Source organism: Chlamydotis macqueenii, chromosome 2 (assembly GCF_036417535.1).
Source record: "Chlamydotis macqueenii isolate bChlMac1 chromosome 2, bChlMac1.mat, whole genome shotgun sequence".
Classification (NCBI taxonomy): Eukaryota; Metazoa; Chordata; class Aves; order Otidiformes; family Otididae; genus Chlamydotis; species Chlamydotis macqueenii.
Window position 1 is genome coordinate 66,836,978 of NC_141557.1, and position 17,607 is coordinate 66,854,584.

At 42.1% G+C, this 17,607-nt stretch overlaps 1 protein-coding gene across 3 annotated transcripts in view; it reads right to left on the reverse strand.

Moving 5' to 3' along the window:
* Positions 1-397: 397 nt before the first annotated feature.
* Positions 398-17,607, reverse strand: part of RNF144B (ring finger protein 144B) — a 92,471-nt gene continuing 75,261 nt past the window's right edge. For all 3 annotated transcript variants that reach the window (XM_086743168.1, XM_086743170.1, XM_086743169.1), the window contains exons 4-8: positions 17,410-17,470; positions 11,119-11,323; positions 9,971-10,115; positions 7,440-7,529; positions 398-7,178 (exon numbers count right to left, since the gene is read on the reverse strand). In XM_086743168.1, the coding sequence (XP_086599294.1) occupies positions 7,038-7,178; positions 7,440-7,529; positions 9,971-10,115; positions 11,119-11,323; positions 17,410-17,470 (642 nt within the window). In that variant the 3' untranslated portion in view covers positions 398-7,037. The remainder of the gene's footprint in view (positions 7,179-7,439; positions 7,530-9,970; positions 10,116-11,118; positions 11,324-17,409; positions 17,471-17,607) is intronic.

The window sequence follows — 17,607 nt, forward strand, 5'->3', positions numbered from 1 at the left end:
AGAGTTTTCTTCGTGCAGCCTCCGATGCATCCCCCATCCACAGCCTGGGGTACCTCCAGCTCCTCTGGGTTGCTCCTGGCACAGCCCAGGTCGTGGTCTCCACCAGACTTTGTGAGGGTGCATATTTATGGTAACCCTGCACCCCACTGACAGAGAGTGAACACCACTGCTGTGGTGTCTGCATGCTGCTGTGGAGCGCTCTCTTTGAAAGGAATTTAATGATGTCATTTATTTTTCAGAAAGCAAGTAAGAGTCAAGCTTCTGATCCCACCTCTTCTATCCTCTTTTATCCTCAAAATTCCCATTAAACACCCCAGATGAGCTAAAATTCTTCCCATAAATTTTCTATGTTCATCTTTTTAAAGGCAGTTAAGAATTACAACAAAATGAGACAATGTCTTTACACTACTTTTTTAATGTTGCACGTAATGCATTTTATAACATTAGAAGAAAAAAAAACCCGAAGTAAACCTTAAAGACAGAAAATAAATAATTTTATGAATATATGCAGAGAGAGTGCAAACAATTGCATCTGTAAAACATTTAAATGCTGAATCATACAACAAAAGATATACAAAAGCACTTATTTCTTTGTACATGTCAGCTTTCTTCTTATAAACACAAAAATATTTTAACGAATCTTACAAAGATCAAACCCTTTTGCCCTTCACCAGGAGAAAAGTGGTGAAGAAAGTGTATTACCTGGAGGAAAAGAAAAAAACCCAGATAAACAAAATGTAAGCCTAAACAGGTACCAGGGAAACACCACCTAGACACTGAGGAGGAATTCATCCCTGTGTGCCACACCGCAGGAGACAAGCCCCCTGAAGAAGAAGGGCTGGCCCTTTGGAGAGGAGCGTGATTCCTCCTGCTCTTTGCTGTGCCATTTGCCCCGCACAGCCATAAAGTGACCTCTCTCCTGCTCCTCTCAAGTCAAGGCTTTATTTCAAACAAATGCATCCGCAAGCATGATTGGTCCAGCCGGGAAACCTTAAACTGGGAAGAGATGGGAGCACTGCAAATAACCTGGCTAAACCCAGTGCCTCCATCTGCAACGCACAGAGCTGAGCACCTGCCTCAGACCAGGCAGGCCAGGGGTCCACGACTGCTGCCAGTTCGCACCAGTGCTCAGAAACACACCCCTCTGTCAGACTCGGACACTTCGAACAACACTTGTATTTAAAACACACACTTTTTTTCAGAAATAAGCAATGCTGGGGCAGTTAAAGAGTTCTCACGAGGTGCCCCTTAGTGCCTGTGATGCTAACATCAGCGTAGTACCCAACAGTTCTACTTTTCTTCATTCACAAGACTTGCTCATTAGGCAAAGCGAATGCTTAGACCAGGTGAGCTCCAAATAACTCATCTGAACTGAGGTTTCTTTGCGACTGAAACAGGCCAGCAACAGAAATTGGGAAACAAATGGAGCAGAGATCTGCTGTGGAGTTTGGGGAGTTTTGGGGGTGAGTGGCTACCTATGGGAAGGGCCAGCTTGAGATAGGGCCCTTGATGAAACTTTGGGATACACTCGCGCACAGCGAGACGGCCCGGCATCACGGCTGTGGTGCAGCACCGGCCCAGCACTAACTGTGCCGTACAGCTGACAGCACTCATGAAGCTGCCTGGATGACTCCCTTGTGCCCCACATCCACTGCATGGGCTCCAGCAAGCCGTAAAGCTCAGGCACCTTCCTGAATTTTAAGAAACACTGCACATGTGCTGCAGCATCACACATTCAACCTGTCTGGGATCTCCTGGCACGTGTCCACCGGAAGCTGCTGCTTCTGTTTGGACATCCAGAAGGCACAAGCAAATGACTGAAGTCCTTAATTTTCAGCCACGAAAAGAGAGGGCCTCTTGGACTTGAAAGGGAAAGAATGAGATCGAGTTCTCTAAAAAGCTGGTAGACCTTGTCAACCAGTAACATCTTGTATAGCCCAAGCTGTGATGGTCAATTAGATTCAACACTAGGAAACTACCTTTCCTAACAATAGAAATTTGTTTGATTCAAAGAACTAACTTGAGGGATCACAACAAAACCCCTGATATAACTAAAAAATAGCAGTAAATATTTACTGTGGAATAGGAATTTACCTTGCCAGGAACACCATGACCTTCTCCACAGGAAGCAGAAGAGGAAAGGCTTCCAGTATCAATACAACTAAAATACATCTATCATATGATAAAAGGCAATGATACTTCAAAATTATTTATTATTTCTAATTATAAATTACGTATGTATGGTATAAATTATAATTATAAATTACAAAAACACATTGACTTGACTGTAGTGACACAAAACAGACCTTTCACTTCCGGTTAGGCAAAATCATTCGGCTCTCACTTCATTACTTGAGTAACTAGAGGACAAATAAAAATTAGACTGACATTTTCCAGAATCTTAGCAGTAAGCTCACATTCCAGGAGATCACAGAAGAATCAACTCTCATTATTCCAGGAGAGGTAAATTTTTACATCTTTACTGTCAGCCACATAAATTAGGGTCTGATCGTACACACTCATGTGTGAGAGAGGTCTTACAACTGTTTTATAACTAGCACACTCTGTTCAACTGGTTTAGTGTGTTTTTAAAATTATCTTACTCTGTAAGTATACCCTAGAAAGCCTCCAGGGGGCCTGAATCCCTAAAATATGAAGCCATCAAGAGAAGCTTTTTTATTTATATAATAAAAATATGTATATAGGATGTAGATTTTTTCCCCCAGCACGTTTCCAAAAAAGTCTGCTCAACAATAGAAGCGTATCTCCTGTGAAGCTCAAAAGCTGCAGAGCTCCTTTACCTTAACAAAGCAGTCCTTATTTAGGTCTTCCATAACAACTTCTTAAGTCTGAATGAGTTTTTCTAAACAAGCCAAGTCTGGAATTTCCATCTTTGGTCATTTATCTCAGCATCAAATTTCTTATTAAAACCTGGGAGAAAACTGTTGGAAGGTTTTGATCCTCATACAAAGAAATATACAAATTTCACTCTAAGAATCTTTGGCCTGAGATAGAGCATGAAAAATACCATCATAAAAGGAATTTGTTTGAGAAAGATGAGAGTGACTGGGAGAAGGAGATTACAGTGCAAAACAAATTTCAAATTTTTAAAGCAGCAGGCACTACAGCACAATCACCCGCTGTGGTACCAGAGAACAGAGCAGCCAAAAGTCAATTTCATTGTCCCATTGTGGAGATGTAGCTGATTTCTGTCCACTTGTATATCTTCAAGTTTCTCTTAGTGCATTCAAGTAAAAATTATGTATATTTTAAATTTATCTTTGGACTTCATGCTAGGTTGCTGGACAGAAAACAGTATGTAGCACTTAGCATCATTAAAGCACTGTAGAAACATTAATTACTGGTACCCCTCACGCCCTTCTTTGGGGTAAGTAACCCCATGCACCATTAATAAATCATCAATTACTGAACAGCAGCATTGACCATCTCCTGTAGTTCTAGAATAAATGCTAAAGAGAAGTACTTACGCTACAGCATGACAAATAATTTATTTTAATTAACAAGTGCTTTGGGGAGCAGGTATCACCATCCTCATTTTAACACAAGGACATGAGATGCTGAGTGGGATCCTCAGCTTTATTTGACAGAGCTCCAGTGACTGCCATGATATCACAATGAGATATGTGGCCATGGAGATGTGTGGCCAGTTGCAGTAAAAATCCAGATTTCTAGCACTGGCCTCTAATTTTAGGATCTAATATTTACATTGATTTAAGAGTCACAAGTAGTTGGAGTTCTGGTTTTGTTTCTTTCTCTCTAATTTCTGTTAGCATTCTTTGTCATGCTTGCAATAAATCTCTTATAAAGTGACTTTAATTTTTCTTATAAAGTTAAAAAAAAAAACCCCAACAAAATGAAAACCCAACACTGTAAAAAGGTTCTTGCTAAAATAGTTCTCTGGAAACTCTGTGAGCATGCCCAGTTGGTGAACAGTAGCTGCCCTCTGGAAAACAAGGCAACAGGGCCCCTACTCCTCCCAGCACTTCAGCACAGGTACAGCTCTACTCGGCAGAGTCAGCGCGCCCTCATGTGCTGGCCAGGTCAGGGTCTATTTAATATAGAAGGCTGTAGAAAATACTCTTTGTAAAACTTCTACTTTAAACTATAAAGTAATACTGGAGCTTCTTTCTTGGTCAATTTGTTGCATCTATACGGCCAAAAGAAGGTGTGCCGGTAGCTCGTGCTCTCCTTATCCAGCTTTTATGTAAAGATCTCCAGCTAAAGCCTGGGCCACTGCTACCAATCTGCATCCAAGCTCCTTAGATGCTTGGACTGGCATTCTGTTTGTCAGGTTGTGCTAACACCTGCATACTGAATTTCTACCACTTCCGGTACCCCCACCAGGCACCTAACTGGCACCCACAATAAAATGCACACATGGAAAAGGCACACCTTCCTTCTGTTCTGTAGGTATTAGCCCCTGAAACAAGTTAACCCTGCACTCAAAACTGAGGAGTTAAAAATAAACTTTTCCCAGACCTTACAGCTATGCACATATGTAATGCTTCTGTAAAATATCCTTCAAACCATTTAAACAAATTCCCACTCTACAGAGAGATCTGCAATAACTTTAGACAACACTTAAAGAACAAAAAAAGGTCAAATTTGTATTACAACACAAATTGTGACCTTGTGTCCATTTAGTGTATTCTGGGCAAGACATCTGCTTTCAGTAGCATCTCCCTAACAGAGGGAAGAATTTGGCAGTTTCATTAACAGAGGAGTATTAATGAAAAAAAACATGAGACACCTTCATTCCACTAGGCATTTTAGGAAAAACAGGCCAAGGAAAGAAACCAGACTAGCAGAGGGGTGCACTAGACATATGTAAGACCAAAAAACATGAAACACCCACAAATTTTAACATGCAAAGATACAAACATGTATCTTTTTCCTTGAGGCTCTGTTAAAGTAAGACTCTCAACTGCAAGTTCATAAATAAAATGGACATGACAGTAGTGCCATAAAAACCTAAGTAGAAAAATAGTGCAAAGCCAAGGGCTGGACACTTTAATCTGTCACAAGTACCCTCAAGCACTACCATTACTGCTCTTAAAGAAAACATATATAGAAAACATTCTCTATTATAAATGGCAGTCGCCTGCATTGCACTCTGTATTTAGAATGTACTGACTACCTTTCTGCTTCCCTTCGAAGCTGTGGATGGAGAATAAATATAGCCTTTCACACTGGCGAGCACTGCCTGTCCTTCCAGTCATGACTGGTAGCAAAGTCAGACAGCATTTATAAAATAAATCAATTAAAAAGTAAAACATACAACATCATTTAAGGCCTTTGTCCCTGCTAGTCTGCTCAACAGACTACACTTTCTTAAAATAATAACATCTAGCATTTCTGTTACAGTAACCAGAGAGCGAAGTTAAACAAAAAAGAAGGTCACATTTACGGCTGCCAAGAAGGCAAAGTTCCTGAGGCGTGGCCAAACGCAACAGCAAAGACACTCTTTGCACCACTCTTCGGGTGCCTCACACTGTGTGCATGGAGGAGGGCAGACCAGCGGAGGGTGAGCCCGACACGATGCTCAGGCTGAGCATCTCCTTTAAACCTTGCAGCCCTTATCAAAAAGGGTTTGGAATTACAATGGATTATATAGTGCACACTCGTATCAGTTCCCACAGATACAAAATGCACAGACGGGAGTCCAGAACAAAAGCCGCCACTGGCCAAGGTTGTGAGGAGCACCTGCCATTAAGGAAATAAACTCCAGGGAGCAGAGTCCGATCTGAGCTACTCCTGAGTGAGCCTGGAATAACTTCAGCTCTTCAGTGAGATTTCAGCAAATTCATACAGGTGCAATCGATACCAAAGTCTAAATCAGTTTGGTAGTGAGGCACCAAATTAAAATGAAGGGTTCATTAAATGACAGCCTTTCAGATTTAGCATAACTAAAAATTATCGGCAACAGATTTTGTTAACCTTGAGTGGGACAGAAGAAATACCCCCCAATGGACGGCGCTTCCATTTACACAGCATTTCTCAACTGTTCACTTCAGCAGGTCCATAAGGTTTAAAGGAGGGTCTGCCTTAGCCTGGTCAGAGTCAGTTTCTAACAGGATTCTTGCTGCCACCTCATGTAAACTGTTGAAAAAATATACTGACTGCCTAGAAAATAAACTGTGCATTATGTACTTCATATATCCATGCACATGCAGCCAGTACTGTGCACAAAATAGGAGCTGTATCATGGCCTTTCTTAAAATGTTAGCTTCATGGTGAGTTTACTACACCCATGTTACAGAACAAAAGGCATGCCCAATGGCACGGAAACACCCATACTCCTGATATTTCAAGGTACATACGTCATGTTTGATCTGAAAAAATAACAGCTTTCTCAAGGCAGCTGAGGCTCTCAAAAGAGAGCACTATCTTAGGTAGAAACAGTTTTGTTGTTTTTTACTTCTGTAATTGAGATCAATAGCATAAATCAAATTTATTTCCATGCTGAAATAAATGCCATAGCAGCCAGCTGACAAGAAACTGTCACATATATTTTCTTAACAGTTTGTTACCTTTCATGGGACACAAGCTAGCAGGCAGAACTTCATCAGGCTTTTCCCTCTCCCCCATTTACAAAATACCCTAAACTTTCTGAGAAATCTGAGTGTCCCCAAGAGCCAACAGAAAGCATGACAGTAATGACTCGGACTGCAAAGGCAGAGTAATACTGCAGAGGATCAAGTCATGTGCAGCTGATGGAAAATGGTAAAGATCTATCAGTCTCAAAAGGCGGCTCATATTTAAGGGTATGAACTCCTGAATGGTGTCCTGTTTTCCTTTTATAAAACAAAAGCTTATACCATATGTACTGCACAATTATGTAGACTTTTCCCACACTGGGGCTTGTTAGTGATAGAGTAGCCTGTAAAGAATAGGCACTTATCCCAGGAATTGGCAAAAAGGGAGTACTACTTGGTAGCTATGGCACCAAAATACAACTATTGTGCTTTCTCACATACATATGCTTTATAGATGGAGGCTCAAACACACACAAAGTTTTAGGTTGTTGGCAGACTGTGTTTTTTCTTTTTGCTTCGACAAGATTTGCAAACGCAGCAAATGATGCATGGAGATGCCACAAGTAGCAAGGGAGAGGTCACCAATGCTATGATACCAAGTCCAACGAGGATCCCCACAACCTGAAAGACAAGGTGGGGAAAAAAAATTATTTAGCTAATGTGGAAAATAAAATCATAGAATCATAGAATTTTGAAGGTTGGAAAAGACCTCCAAGATCATCAAGTCCAACCGTCATGCACATATGCATGCATAAGCACAGCACAGGCCACAAAAACACCAGAAGTAAACATGAGAACAATCATCTTGGTCCCTCACTGAAGCATGAAATCTCTTTGCTTCATGCATGTGTGAAAGCTCTGCTCAGCTGACTAGGAACACACCTGCGTTCTGTTCCACATCACGGAAGCCCGCGAGTGGCCCAGCTTGTTTCTGCAAGGGCCTCTGTCGTAATGTCTTAAGAAGATATCGTTCTGAAAAACAAAAGAAGAAGCTGTAAGAGCAGGCTACAGAACTGTGACGAGAGGTTCAGGACTGGACTGGAAACAAAATTTTCCTGACACTGCTTTAAAATTACCAGCTGCCAGCAGACTACTTCACCTATCTCCCAAATAATTACACAAGCATAGAATCACAGAAAAGTTAGGGTTAGGAAGGGACCTTCAAAGGTCACCTAGTTCAACCCCCCCTGCAAGAAGCAGGGACATCTTCAATTGGATCAGGTTGCTCAGAGCCTCATCCAACCTGGCCTTGAATGTTTCCAGGGACTGGGCATCCACCACCTCTCTGGGCAACTTGTTCCAGTGTTCCACCACCTTCACTGTAAAAAATTTATTCCTTACAGTTAATCTAAATCTACCCTATTTTAGCTTAATACCATTAACCACTGTCCTGTCACAACAGGCCCTGCTAAAAAGCCTGTCCCCATGTTTCTTATAAGCCCCCTTTAAATATTGAAAAGACACAATAAGGTCTCCCCAGAGCCTTCCCTTCTCCAGGCTGAACAGCCCCAACTCTCTCAGCCTGTCCTCATAGGAGAGGTGCTCCGGCACTCTGATCATCTTTGTGGCCCTCCCCTGGACCCTCTCCAACAGGTCCACGTCTTTCTTATGTTGGGGGCTCCAGAGTGGGGTCTAGTACTCCAGGTGGGTTCTCACCAGGGCAGAGTAGAGGGGCAGAATCACCTCCCTCGACCTGCTGACCACGCTTCTTTTGACGCAGCCCAGGATGCGGCTGGCTGTCTGAGCTGCAAGCGCACAGTGCTGGCTCATGTTGAGCTTCTCATCAATCAACACCCTCAAGTCTTTCTCCTCAGGGCTGCTCACAATCCATTCTCCGCCCACCCTGTATTTGTGCTCTAGAGAAACTTCTTGCAGTTTCAAGAAGTATGGTGTGTTTGGGACCTGAGCTATTGTATAGCGTCTTTCTACCTCACTTTTAAAAAAGCATAAGCATTGTGCCTATTGCACAAGCACCTAGTCTGGAATTTGGTGATGATAAAGGGGCCTGTAAACAACAGATACTTCCAAAAGCTAGTGATCTGAGGGATCATCTATCCTGAGGTACTTCTGTTCTCCTGCTATCTCTGCACTTCAGAGTACTTTCCTTCCTAGGCTTAACAGAAAAGTTTTAAAAGTAGGAAATCTGTTTCTTTTCTCTTTTCCCAGTAATACTTATTAAACTATCCATTTTATCTTCAGAAGGTGACTAATGCCCTGCATTACTCTCCCCCAGCCACCTGCACTTTCAGTAACCTCACATTGCTTCCTCCTTCACTTTTCAGTCTTACTCTTTGGCTCTGCAAGTGTTACCTTCATCTACACCTGGAGCTCCTGTAACCCTGCACATTTAGAAAAACTGCATTTGGATCACACATCTACAGTTTCTTTTTTCTTTCTCCTTTGAACTGACAAAAACTTGGTAAGGGCACCTCTGCAGACTCTGCAAGAATCTGAGAGTCTTCCAGTTCAGCACGGTGTTAAGCAATCATTGTGTACCATATGTACTCTGATGCAAGCCGTAAGACTCATGTTGATAGAGCACACTCACAAACACAGAAATGGGACACAGCGCTAAGCGAAACCTGTTTAGCATGCTGAGAAAATGAAGGATAAAGAATGAGGAAGTTTCATTGTTTGCTGGCTGTGGAGTACAAAAACAAAGAAAAGCAAAGCCATGCAACACCTAACATTTTATTTCGAGTGCTGGTGAAGTTCTTTTCACACTCCCACAGTGATGACTGTGCCAAAAAGGAAAGCTGTCATATACAAAAGCACACTACTTCCTTTATTCTTAATCCTGCCAGGAAACTTGAAGTCCGTACAAGTTGAGACTAGTTGGTATCACTTGAGAAATAACTTCATAATAACTTCATAATCCCTGTTCATAATCCAACACTTTCATCCTTAAGCCTACTAACCAATCACTCTCTTCAGCAGACACAGATGGACTAGTAAAGAAATCTAGTCCATATGAGCTCTTAACGCACCTGCCTGAGAAACAACCCCCTTCACCCAGTACCGCACCATTTTTTTGGAAAGGCTGTGACTCTTGTAGTTGGAGCAGGTGGAGGATACTTATTACCTGGCTCTCAACCAAACTGTTTTTAGCTACTGCACTGAAAGAGGGAATCAGAGAAAGGTAGTGCTGGAATGGACCTCAGAAAGCAACTGGTCCGTCCCATTTCCCTCAAAGAACTACCATGAGACATGGCTATAATCCTTTACGGAAAAAAGGATGTTGATATAAATAAAAGCACTGGACCAACAAGAAGAAAAAATATTAAGTTAGAAGCTGAATTGAGCCTACACATTCACTAGGATATCAATGAGTTGATGAAGCACTAGTACAGGACCTCAGACTAAGCCCAAGCCTGTTACCCTTTATCTAGGTGGTTTTTTTCTGCAGCACTTACATCCAAGTTCTGTAGACAGTACCAGCAAAACGTGTGCTTGCAGTTCTTGCACATCATCTGAGCACAGCCTTCGTTTCGCTCAATATAGATCCGACAAACTGGGCACTGCTTAATTGGTGCCTCTGTCTCCACTCCAATAAGTGATCTAGAAAAGTAAGAAAACATTAAAGTGAATTACTACTGATATTCAGCTTCACTGCCTAATGTGTACTGTGCTTATTTTCCAGAGCATCTAATGTTGTTGTCTTAATGCACTTAATGTGTGAAGCTTGTTATATTCAGTACAACACGCTGAAGTATACTCACTACTAGATGTAAGATTATTACTATAAAGTAAAAGTGAAACTTCATTCCCTTGGTCTTGTATGTACTTAAAACCAACACTCACTATACTCACAAATGTGTCACCTATAGCATTAAAAATTAGCACTTCGTAAGACAGCTTGCACCATTCATTTATCAGGACTAGATTATGCAACTCATAGCACTGTCCCTGCCTGAACAAAATAGCCTTAAACGCCACCAAAGCTAAAGATCAAACCTGAAGAAGAAAAATTATGGTGACAGCTCTTGGCAACTTTTATTCAACAGAGTCTTGAGTAAGCAGAATGCTTAGATTTTAAGTAAGTCTTTCATTTATTGCAAAAAAATGATAGAAAACTTTGAAATACATATGACTGAATGTAATCTGATTCTGAAAACAACAGTAGATGGCCACAAGCATTATATAATTTAAGCACAGAAGTGTTACATATCTTATGTAACCTTATCTGTAGGTTGTTTACACCTATGGAAAATCAGCATACACCAAATGGGATATCTTACACCCACTCTGAGGAAGAATTAAGATTCCTCTATGCAGAGATTCTATAAATATTAAGTAGGTGTGATTTCTTAATCACAGTACAAGCAAAGTTTGGATCCCGGAATATTAGTGTATCGGATTTTTTGTATGGGCACAAGTCACAATTCTAGCATGCGAACACAACCTTTAAGCAGATCCAAAGGGCTCCACCTTTCAGAAGTGTCAGTGGCATCCCAAGTTTGATAAGTACCCAAATAATATCAGTATTTGTGAGGCACAAAGAAAGCACTTCACGCCAAAAAGAACCAAAAGACTGTGCAGCCTCCACGTGTTCCCCTCTTACCCCTGCTCAGTTGGTATGGGAGTAGTTTGGTTTTCCTGGCATAGGCGCTGTGGGTGCCACGTGTCCTTACAAGAGGAGCAGAACTTCAGGTGGCAAGCTGGGCACTCCACCGGCACTGGTGCTCCTGACTCGCTTGGTGCAATACGACACACTGTTTGGCAGTCTGCTGCAGGGCACCATGTTCTTTGGGGGTCCAAGTGGACTTCTGAAACATAACAGAGAGAGAAAAATGAAACTGTTTATACAGTTCCCTTCTCATTCCAGCAACGTGTGTCTAGGTACGCAAGATCCAGTTCTGCGTGTGGGTGGGGAAGTTGAAGCCCTCTGTGCTCATGCCCACGGGCGTTTGAGCCTACTCCTCTTCTTCACGCAGGTCCACAATTGCGCTCTGCAAAGGCAGCTGCACTGGAAGGATCGCAAGAATGGCAATACACAACGTGGGACGTATACAGGGAGGGCTTTTATAGGGAGGTACAAAAGACAAGCACAACTGCTGCTTGCTGAGAAGCACGTCTTGTGACATTATGCCATACTGTCTTTCGTGTGTGCAACCATCTTCCAGGTAAACAGCAGAGGAATTGTCACTAAATGACTGGCAAGTCATTTTCCACACCTTGTTTCCTCCCCTCTATCTACATACTCAAATTAATATTCACTTTATTATATTATCATTGTCAGGTATCAATTTACAAAAATAGTCAAGGCAAGATTGAGGGTGGAGATGCTGAGTTACAGACATCACTGCATGGCAGTGAATGATAAATATTGATTCTTCCTCTCACTCCCCAACCTTTATTCAAGGAACTTGGGCTTGCAACAGAAACCCACCTAAAACATGTTCACTGTTAGAGGTGTCCATTGTGTGTGCTCTTTATACTGCCTCAAGTCCATGAGGTGCAGCCAAACAATCCCACCCTGCAGAGCCTCCCTAGAAAAGGGCTGTCATGCCTAGAGCAGCTACCTACATCTCCTCCTTCCCTCTGAACTCTCTGGTACCACCACTGAAAATAAACAGATGGAGGGGATGTCTCAGGAACAGGTGGAAATCCCTGACTGTGAGATGTCAAAAGCCAATACAATGTTCTTCTGTACCTCCAGCAGATAAAATAGTGTCCCACTTGAAAGAGAAGGCTGCACATGGGCCCCTGACATATGTTCTCCGGCAAATTTTGCTGGAACAGTTGAAGGCACTTCCTCCTATGCACACCCCACTGAGTGAACTGCTCCTCCGCAGGAGGTTGCTGGTAGCCCACAGTGAAGGGGGCGGGTGGATGGATATCTAGCAGATGCTCCAGTCAGCATGAAAAACAGTTATATCAGTTCAGTGTCCAGATACCCAGAAACTAGAAACTATACAACTAGAAATGTGTTCAAAGAAGTAAAACTTTTCCCCAGCTCTCAAGCATTTAGATACACACACATGAACAGCTGGGGAGAAGGACACCCCACAAAGTTCATAACCTAACATGCACTACAAACTCAGTTCTTTTCCAGTACACCAAACCTCTCTATTCACCTTGAAAACTTCCAGTTTCTTTAATGCCATCCCTCCCTCCCATTTGTCCAGGACACTTACAGTGAGGAACTGTGTAAGGATGATCATCCTCTCTGCTGGCTGCAGGACACAGGTACACAATGCTCTGACTACAGGTAATTTTAAAGTCTGTGTTAGAGTGCTCTGACAGATGTGGAGAATTTCTGCATTTATAGCAAAGGCTGTCATCTATAACTCAGGCAGTGCCAGCAAAACAACTGTACCACCTACCTCCAGCCACTTCATGAGTCTTGTTGCCTTCTTTCCTCTTATTCTCTTACACATGCTTCCTCTGCCCCCCAAAACAAACAAACATTTTGCTTTCTACTGAATAAAAGCCAGAACGAAATAGTTTGCAGCTTCATTTGTGGGGAGAAGAGACAGACATGGATGGGCAGTACAAGCTATATTACATTTTTGTATATTTAAAAAAACTAGTGTCCTGACTAAGAAATCATTATTTCTGTAGCTTCCTTTGGTGTCTCTTAAATGAAACTCTGAACTGGTTAAGACCATGGCCTAATACTGGCTATTGCATTCAAGTCTTCACACAGTAGGTTCTGTATGCTTTCTGTTGATAAACAGCAATTAAAGTGAGCTCAAGTGCAGATCCTGCAGATAGCTGCTTAACATGCTCAGCTTTGGAAACCTAAATTCTCCTATCCTGTTTTTGGATGAAAGACAGGATGTCTGGTTTTGACATCACTGGGAAGAGGGGAGTTGGGTTGTAAATCTTATTGATTTTTACAAATTTGTTGCAGCATGAGATGAGATTCCCTCCTCTCCCACTTCCTCCACTTGACAAAGAACCTACAGATGGTGTTTTGCAATCCACGCTGTCTCATACTGTTTGCTTTACCATGGAGTAGAAGTGAAACCAGAAAAAAATTAAGAGGAACAGCCTAAAAAAGGAAAGAGGCTATCATATTGCTCTGTCAAACTGCTCTATCTTTTGGTTAGGGCCATTTCTCTCCCAAGGCTTTCCCCTGCTTCCCTACAGCCAGTTCAGCCACAATCGCTCCACTGTCAGGAGGAAAGCCTTCCCACAGCGCCAGTAACAGGCCAGTACTCACAAAATGCCTGAACAAGCAGGTGAGATGTGGGAGACAGATAGGGGAAATGTAGCATCCCTGAAGAAAGAAGAATTTCTGGTTCAGGAGAGGTACTCACTGAAAGGATGAGCCTGCGCCTTTTGCAGAATATTAGGAACATTTCCTGCTAAAATGGACTACTTTTTGGTTAGGCATAAAATAGAGGTTCTTATAATCTACCACTCGACCTACTGGGCAATTGTCACAGAAATAGAAATGTAACACATATGTCCTAGCCACATCCTATTCCTCTATTTCATTACTTCTCATGACCACATCAACTCCATCCTAAACAGACACAGAGCAATTCCTGTTTCTTCTATTAATATATGCTGCATGAAAGCTCTGTGGCTAGGTCCTGACTGGATGCAGAGAAGTTACAGATACGTAAGAAAGCTTGATTTTAACTCTGAAAACATTTGCATTCTAAGAACACAAAAAACACAAGAGGATATTTTCAGTATATTTTCAGTACATTCCTTATTAAACTAAGGAAGTATGTACAGATATACAACTGTATGCTAACTACTTCTCACTACTTTTTCACCCAATATTATTTATCCTTTTTTCTTTAGAACAAAGAAATGGAGAGGAAACCTATTTTATTAAAATAGCAAGCACAGATAGGAGATAGGGAAAATAGCTTTTGGATGTGTAAATCCTTCTTCAGGTCTTCAAAATTTTCCTCAAAATTCATCTCACAATGGAAAATGTCTGGAAGGGTGAGAAGCATTGGCTTTACCAATCACTTGAAGACTGGTAAGCAAACACTACAGAGCAAAAGCAAGTCTTTTCACTTACCCAAGAAGATGCTTATTTATTTCTAGCATTTATAGTACAGCAAAGCAGGTGCTGAAGCAAAGAGCCCATATCTCAGCAGAATAAAACTGTGAGAAGAAGGGTCTTACAACAGAAAGCCAGAGGGTTTGACTAAAGGGCTCTGTTGATCACAGCAAAAGTCATGAAAGACACTTTAGTACCTGCCTTTTTTAAGAATCAGAATTTTGGCTATTGCATTTGCAAGCACGGAAAAGAAGATGGTACAGCAAGGTCTGGAAAACTCATTGCTCTCTATTTAATCCCCTTACCACACTGACTCCTTCTCTTCAGCAACAAAAAACCCTAGCAAGCCCAAGTTAGCTCTTCCCCAGCACCTTGTCTGAAGAAAAAAATCTGAAAACTAAGAAAAAAAGGGAGCTCAAAATATTTCACATATAAAACTTTTCTTCATTTTTAAATGAACACTGAAAGGCTGACAAGAGTGATGCTACTATTATGCTGCATTTTAGCTCTTCAAAATGCTCTCTGTCATTAAGTAAATCAAATAAATTCATGGCCCTCGGGAGGTGTACTCGGCTCAGCTTCTGGCTGATATCAGCCCAGCCCATCTGGCTGCATCCTGATTGGAGTTCACATGATTTTAGGGAAAGGCCCACGGTTCAACACAAAGATCTATGAACTGCTTTTGCTGCTAGGTCAAGGAGCCACGGTTGAGTTTGGCTTAGGGCTGGTGCGAGAACGGATCGTGAGGCACACCGTTTTTGTAGTTGGTGAGAGCCCATGGGAGAAGGCAGAGTTAGACAGTAGTGGCCTGTGCTTTGCCTAGCACGAAGTTTGAAAAGGACTAGGTTGCACTATGGCTGACACAGACATACGGCACACATTGGATCTCAGCTGCCAGGATACCCTGGGTAGATTCCGGGTCAGAAGTCGTTCCCACCAGGTGCCCTCAGGCAGCTTTATCACTACTTTCAGAAAAAGAGCGTCAGGCCAGCATTGGTCTTGACTGGGGCAGGCAGGCATTGCCAGGCCAGGGTCAGGTCTCAGAACAGAGCTTCAGGCCAGCAGAAACTAATAAGCCAAGTCCAGCTGATGAGGTCTAAAAAGGTCAGCCTTGGCGGCAGTCCTAAACCCAGGACAGGCAAAAGGTCTTGTCCAGGGCTGTGATTACTGCTAGTGTCCAGGTCAGAGCTTGAGTTAGCAGGAAGCATTGCTTCCAGGCATCAGTAAGCTGGATCTATTGCTGGAGCCAACAGGCAAGGCAAAAAGGCTCGGGTTTAAGCCTGCCACTTGGATGCTAGTTTTAGTCATCATAAAGGAGAAAGGACAGATCTTAGAAAGATCTTGAAGAGAGGTAGTGGAGGTGGAGGAGGATTTGTCAGACTTAGGCAAGAAAGAAAATGGAAGGAGGATTTAAAAAATAGACAAGTTTCAGGCTTCTGTGCGTGGGAGGCAGTAAAAAAAAAAAAAAAAAAAAAAAAAAAAAAGATGTAACAGGGAGTGGGACAAAAGATCATGAGTTCAGCTTTGGCTAGTTATAGAGGAGATACCAGGAAATCATTAGTTTCACAGTCTTCAGTTTAAAAAAAAAAGGTTTTATATAAAACAGATTAATGTATTGCAAGAATGCCTCTCTTTCTTAACCCTTTAAATATGGTGATTTTACAAGCTCTGATTTCCACTGTCCAGGGCTGTTGACAAGCCACTGCTTGGTTTATGAACTGCAAAGACTTCCTGAGGAATTAAGGGTAAACGGGAAGAAGGTAAAATAGGAGAGAGAAATAAAAAATGAAAGCAGGGTTCGAGATTTCTTTCCTTTTTTGGCCTGAGTGCCTGCAAATCATAGCTACAATCTGCATCTGCCCATGAACTCTGGGGCATGCTTGGGTATACTCACTTTGCAGTTTTTGTACTTTGTGGTCATTCACGTGACTCATGTCAGATAAGATTCTGTAAAAAGCCATATATTCCTTTATCTGACCACCTTTTCAAGTGCATTACTGCGCTTAACTTTTATAAACCTCTGCATTTTCACACACATTCCCAATCCATCTGCATCTAAGTATGCATGCAAAGCAAGAACACAAATACACTCTTTACAGGAAAGTTTGAAAACAGGCAGAGTCAGGGCAGATCAGCCAGATACACTACTCTGCAAGCTACCACGGAGTGAGTCCTTTGAAAAACGCTGCAACTTCCAGCTGAGACTTTCAAGTTGATGTTAGCGTTTAAAAACAGTGTGGGACCTCATCTTTCCGACTAGCAAGTTTCTTCTTCAGCCTTAGCAAGGAACCTCTGGCCTAGAAAAGCTTGGCCCCAGTAAGACCTTCAGTTTCAAACTTCTTTACTAACAGGCCTTACTCAGTAATGAGGGGTTCAATTATCCCTCAGGAAAAAAAATAAGGCTTCAACATAAGAAAAGCTCTTTTGCAGGGATGTTTGCAAAAATACCCATCAGACTGCAGGGTCTTTCTCTCTCAGTTTTGAAGATAGCTGTGGATGTATCAAAGCATCATGTGCACCCTGCGCCACCCTTGTCTCATTCCACCAGTACAACCACCACCTCAAGGACCCAGGATGAGCACGCTGCGTGAAGGACAATGGAGCCTCAGGCACACAATTTGAGCGTGTTGCCCACAAGCTTGAGAAAGAGCATGGTATTTCAGTAAGATGCCATTCTGTTGATCCTGCTCCACTGAAAGGATTTCAAATTTGTCTATGGAGCATAGTCAGACCTAGTGATTGCTCTTCAATTGTTTCAGAACAAAGACATCTTCTCCATCTCCTCCTTAACTCACCCAACAGACTTTGTCTTTGGATTATGTAATACTGCTGCCTCCACTGACACTTTAAAAATGAAGGTAATAGAAACCAAAAGGTTCGCACCTCGTTCAAACTTCAGCCTCTTGTATAACTGAAACTGGTCAACAGGCACCAAACAGGCAATCTGAAATGAGAAACAAACACACAGAAAAAAGCATTAGAAACACAGAGACTTGAAAAAAAGTAATGAACACACTCTTCTACACGCCTGATCTCCTGCGCTGGCTCTCAAATCCACCTTCTTTTCATGCTTGCTTTCCA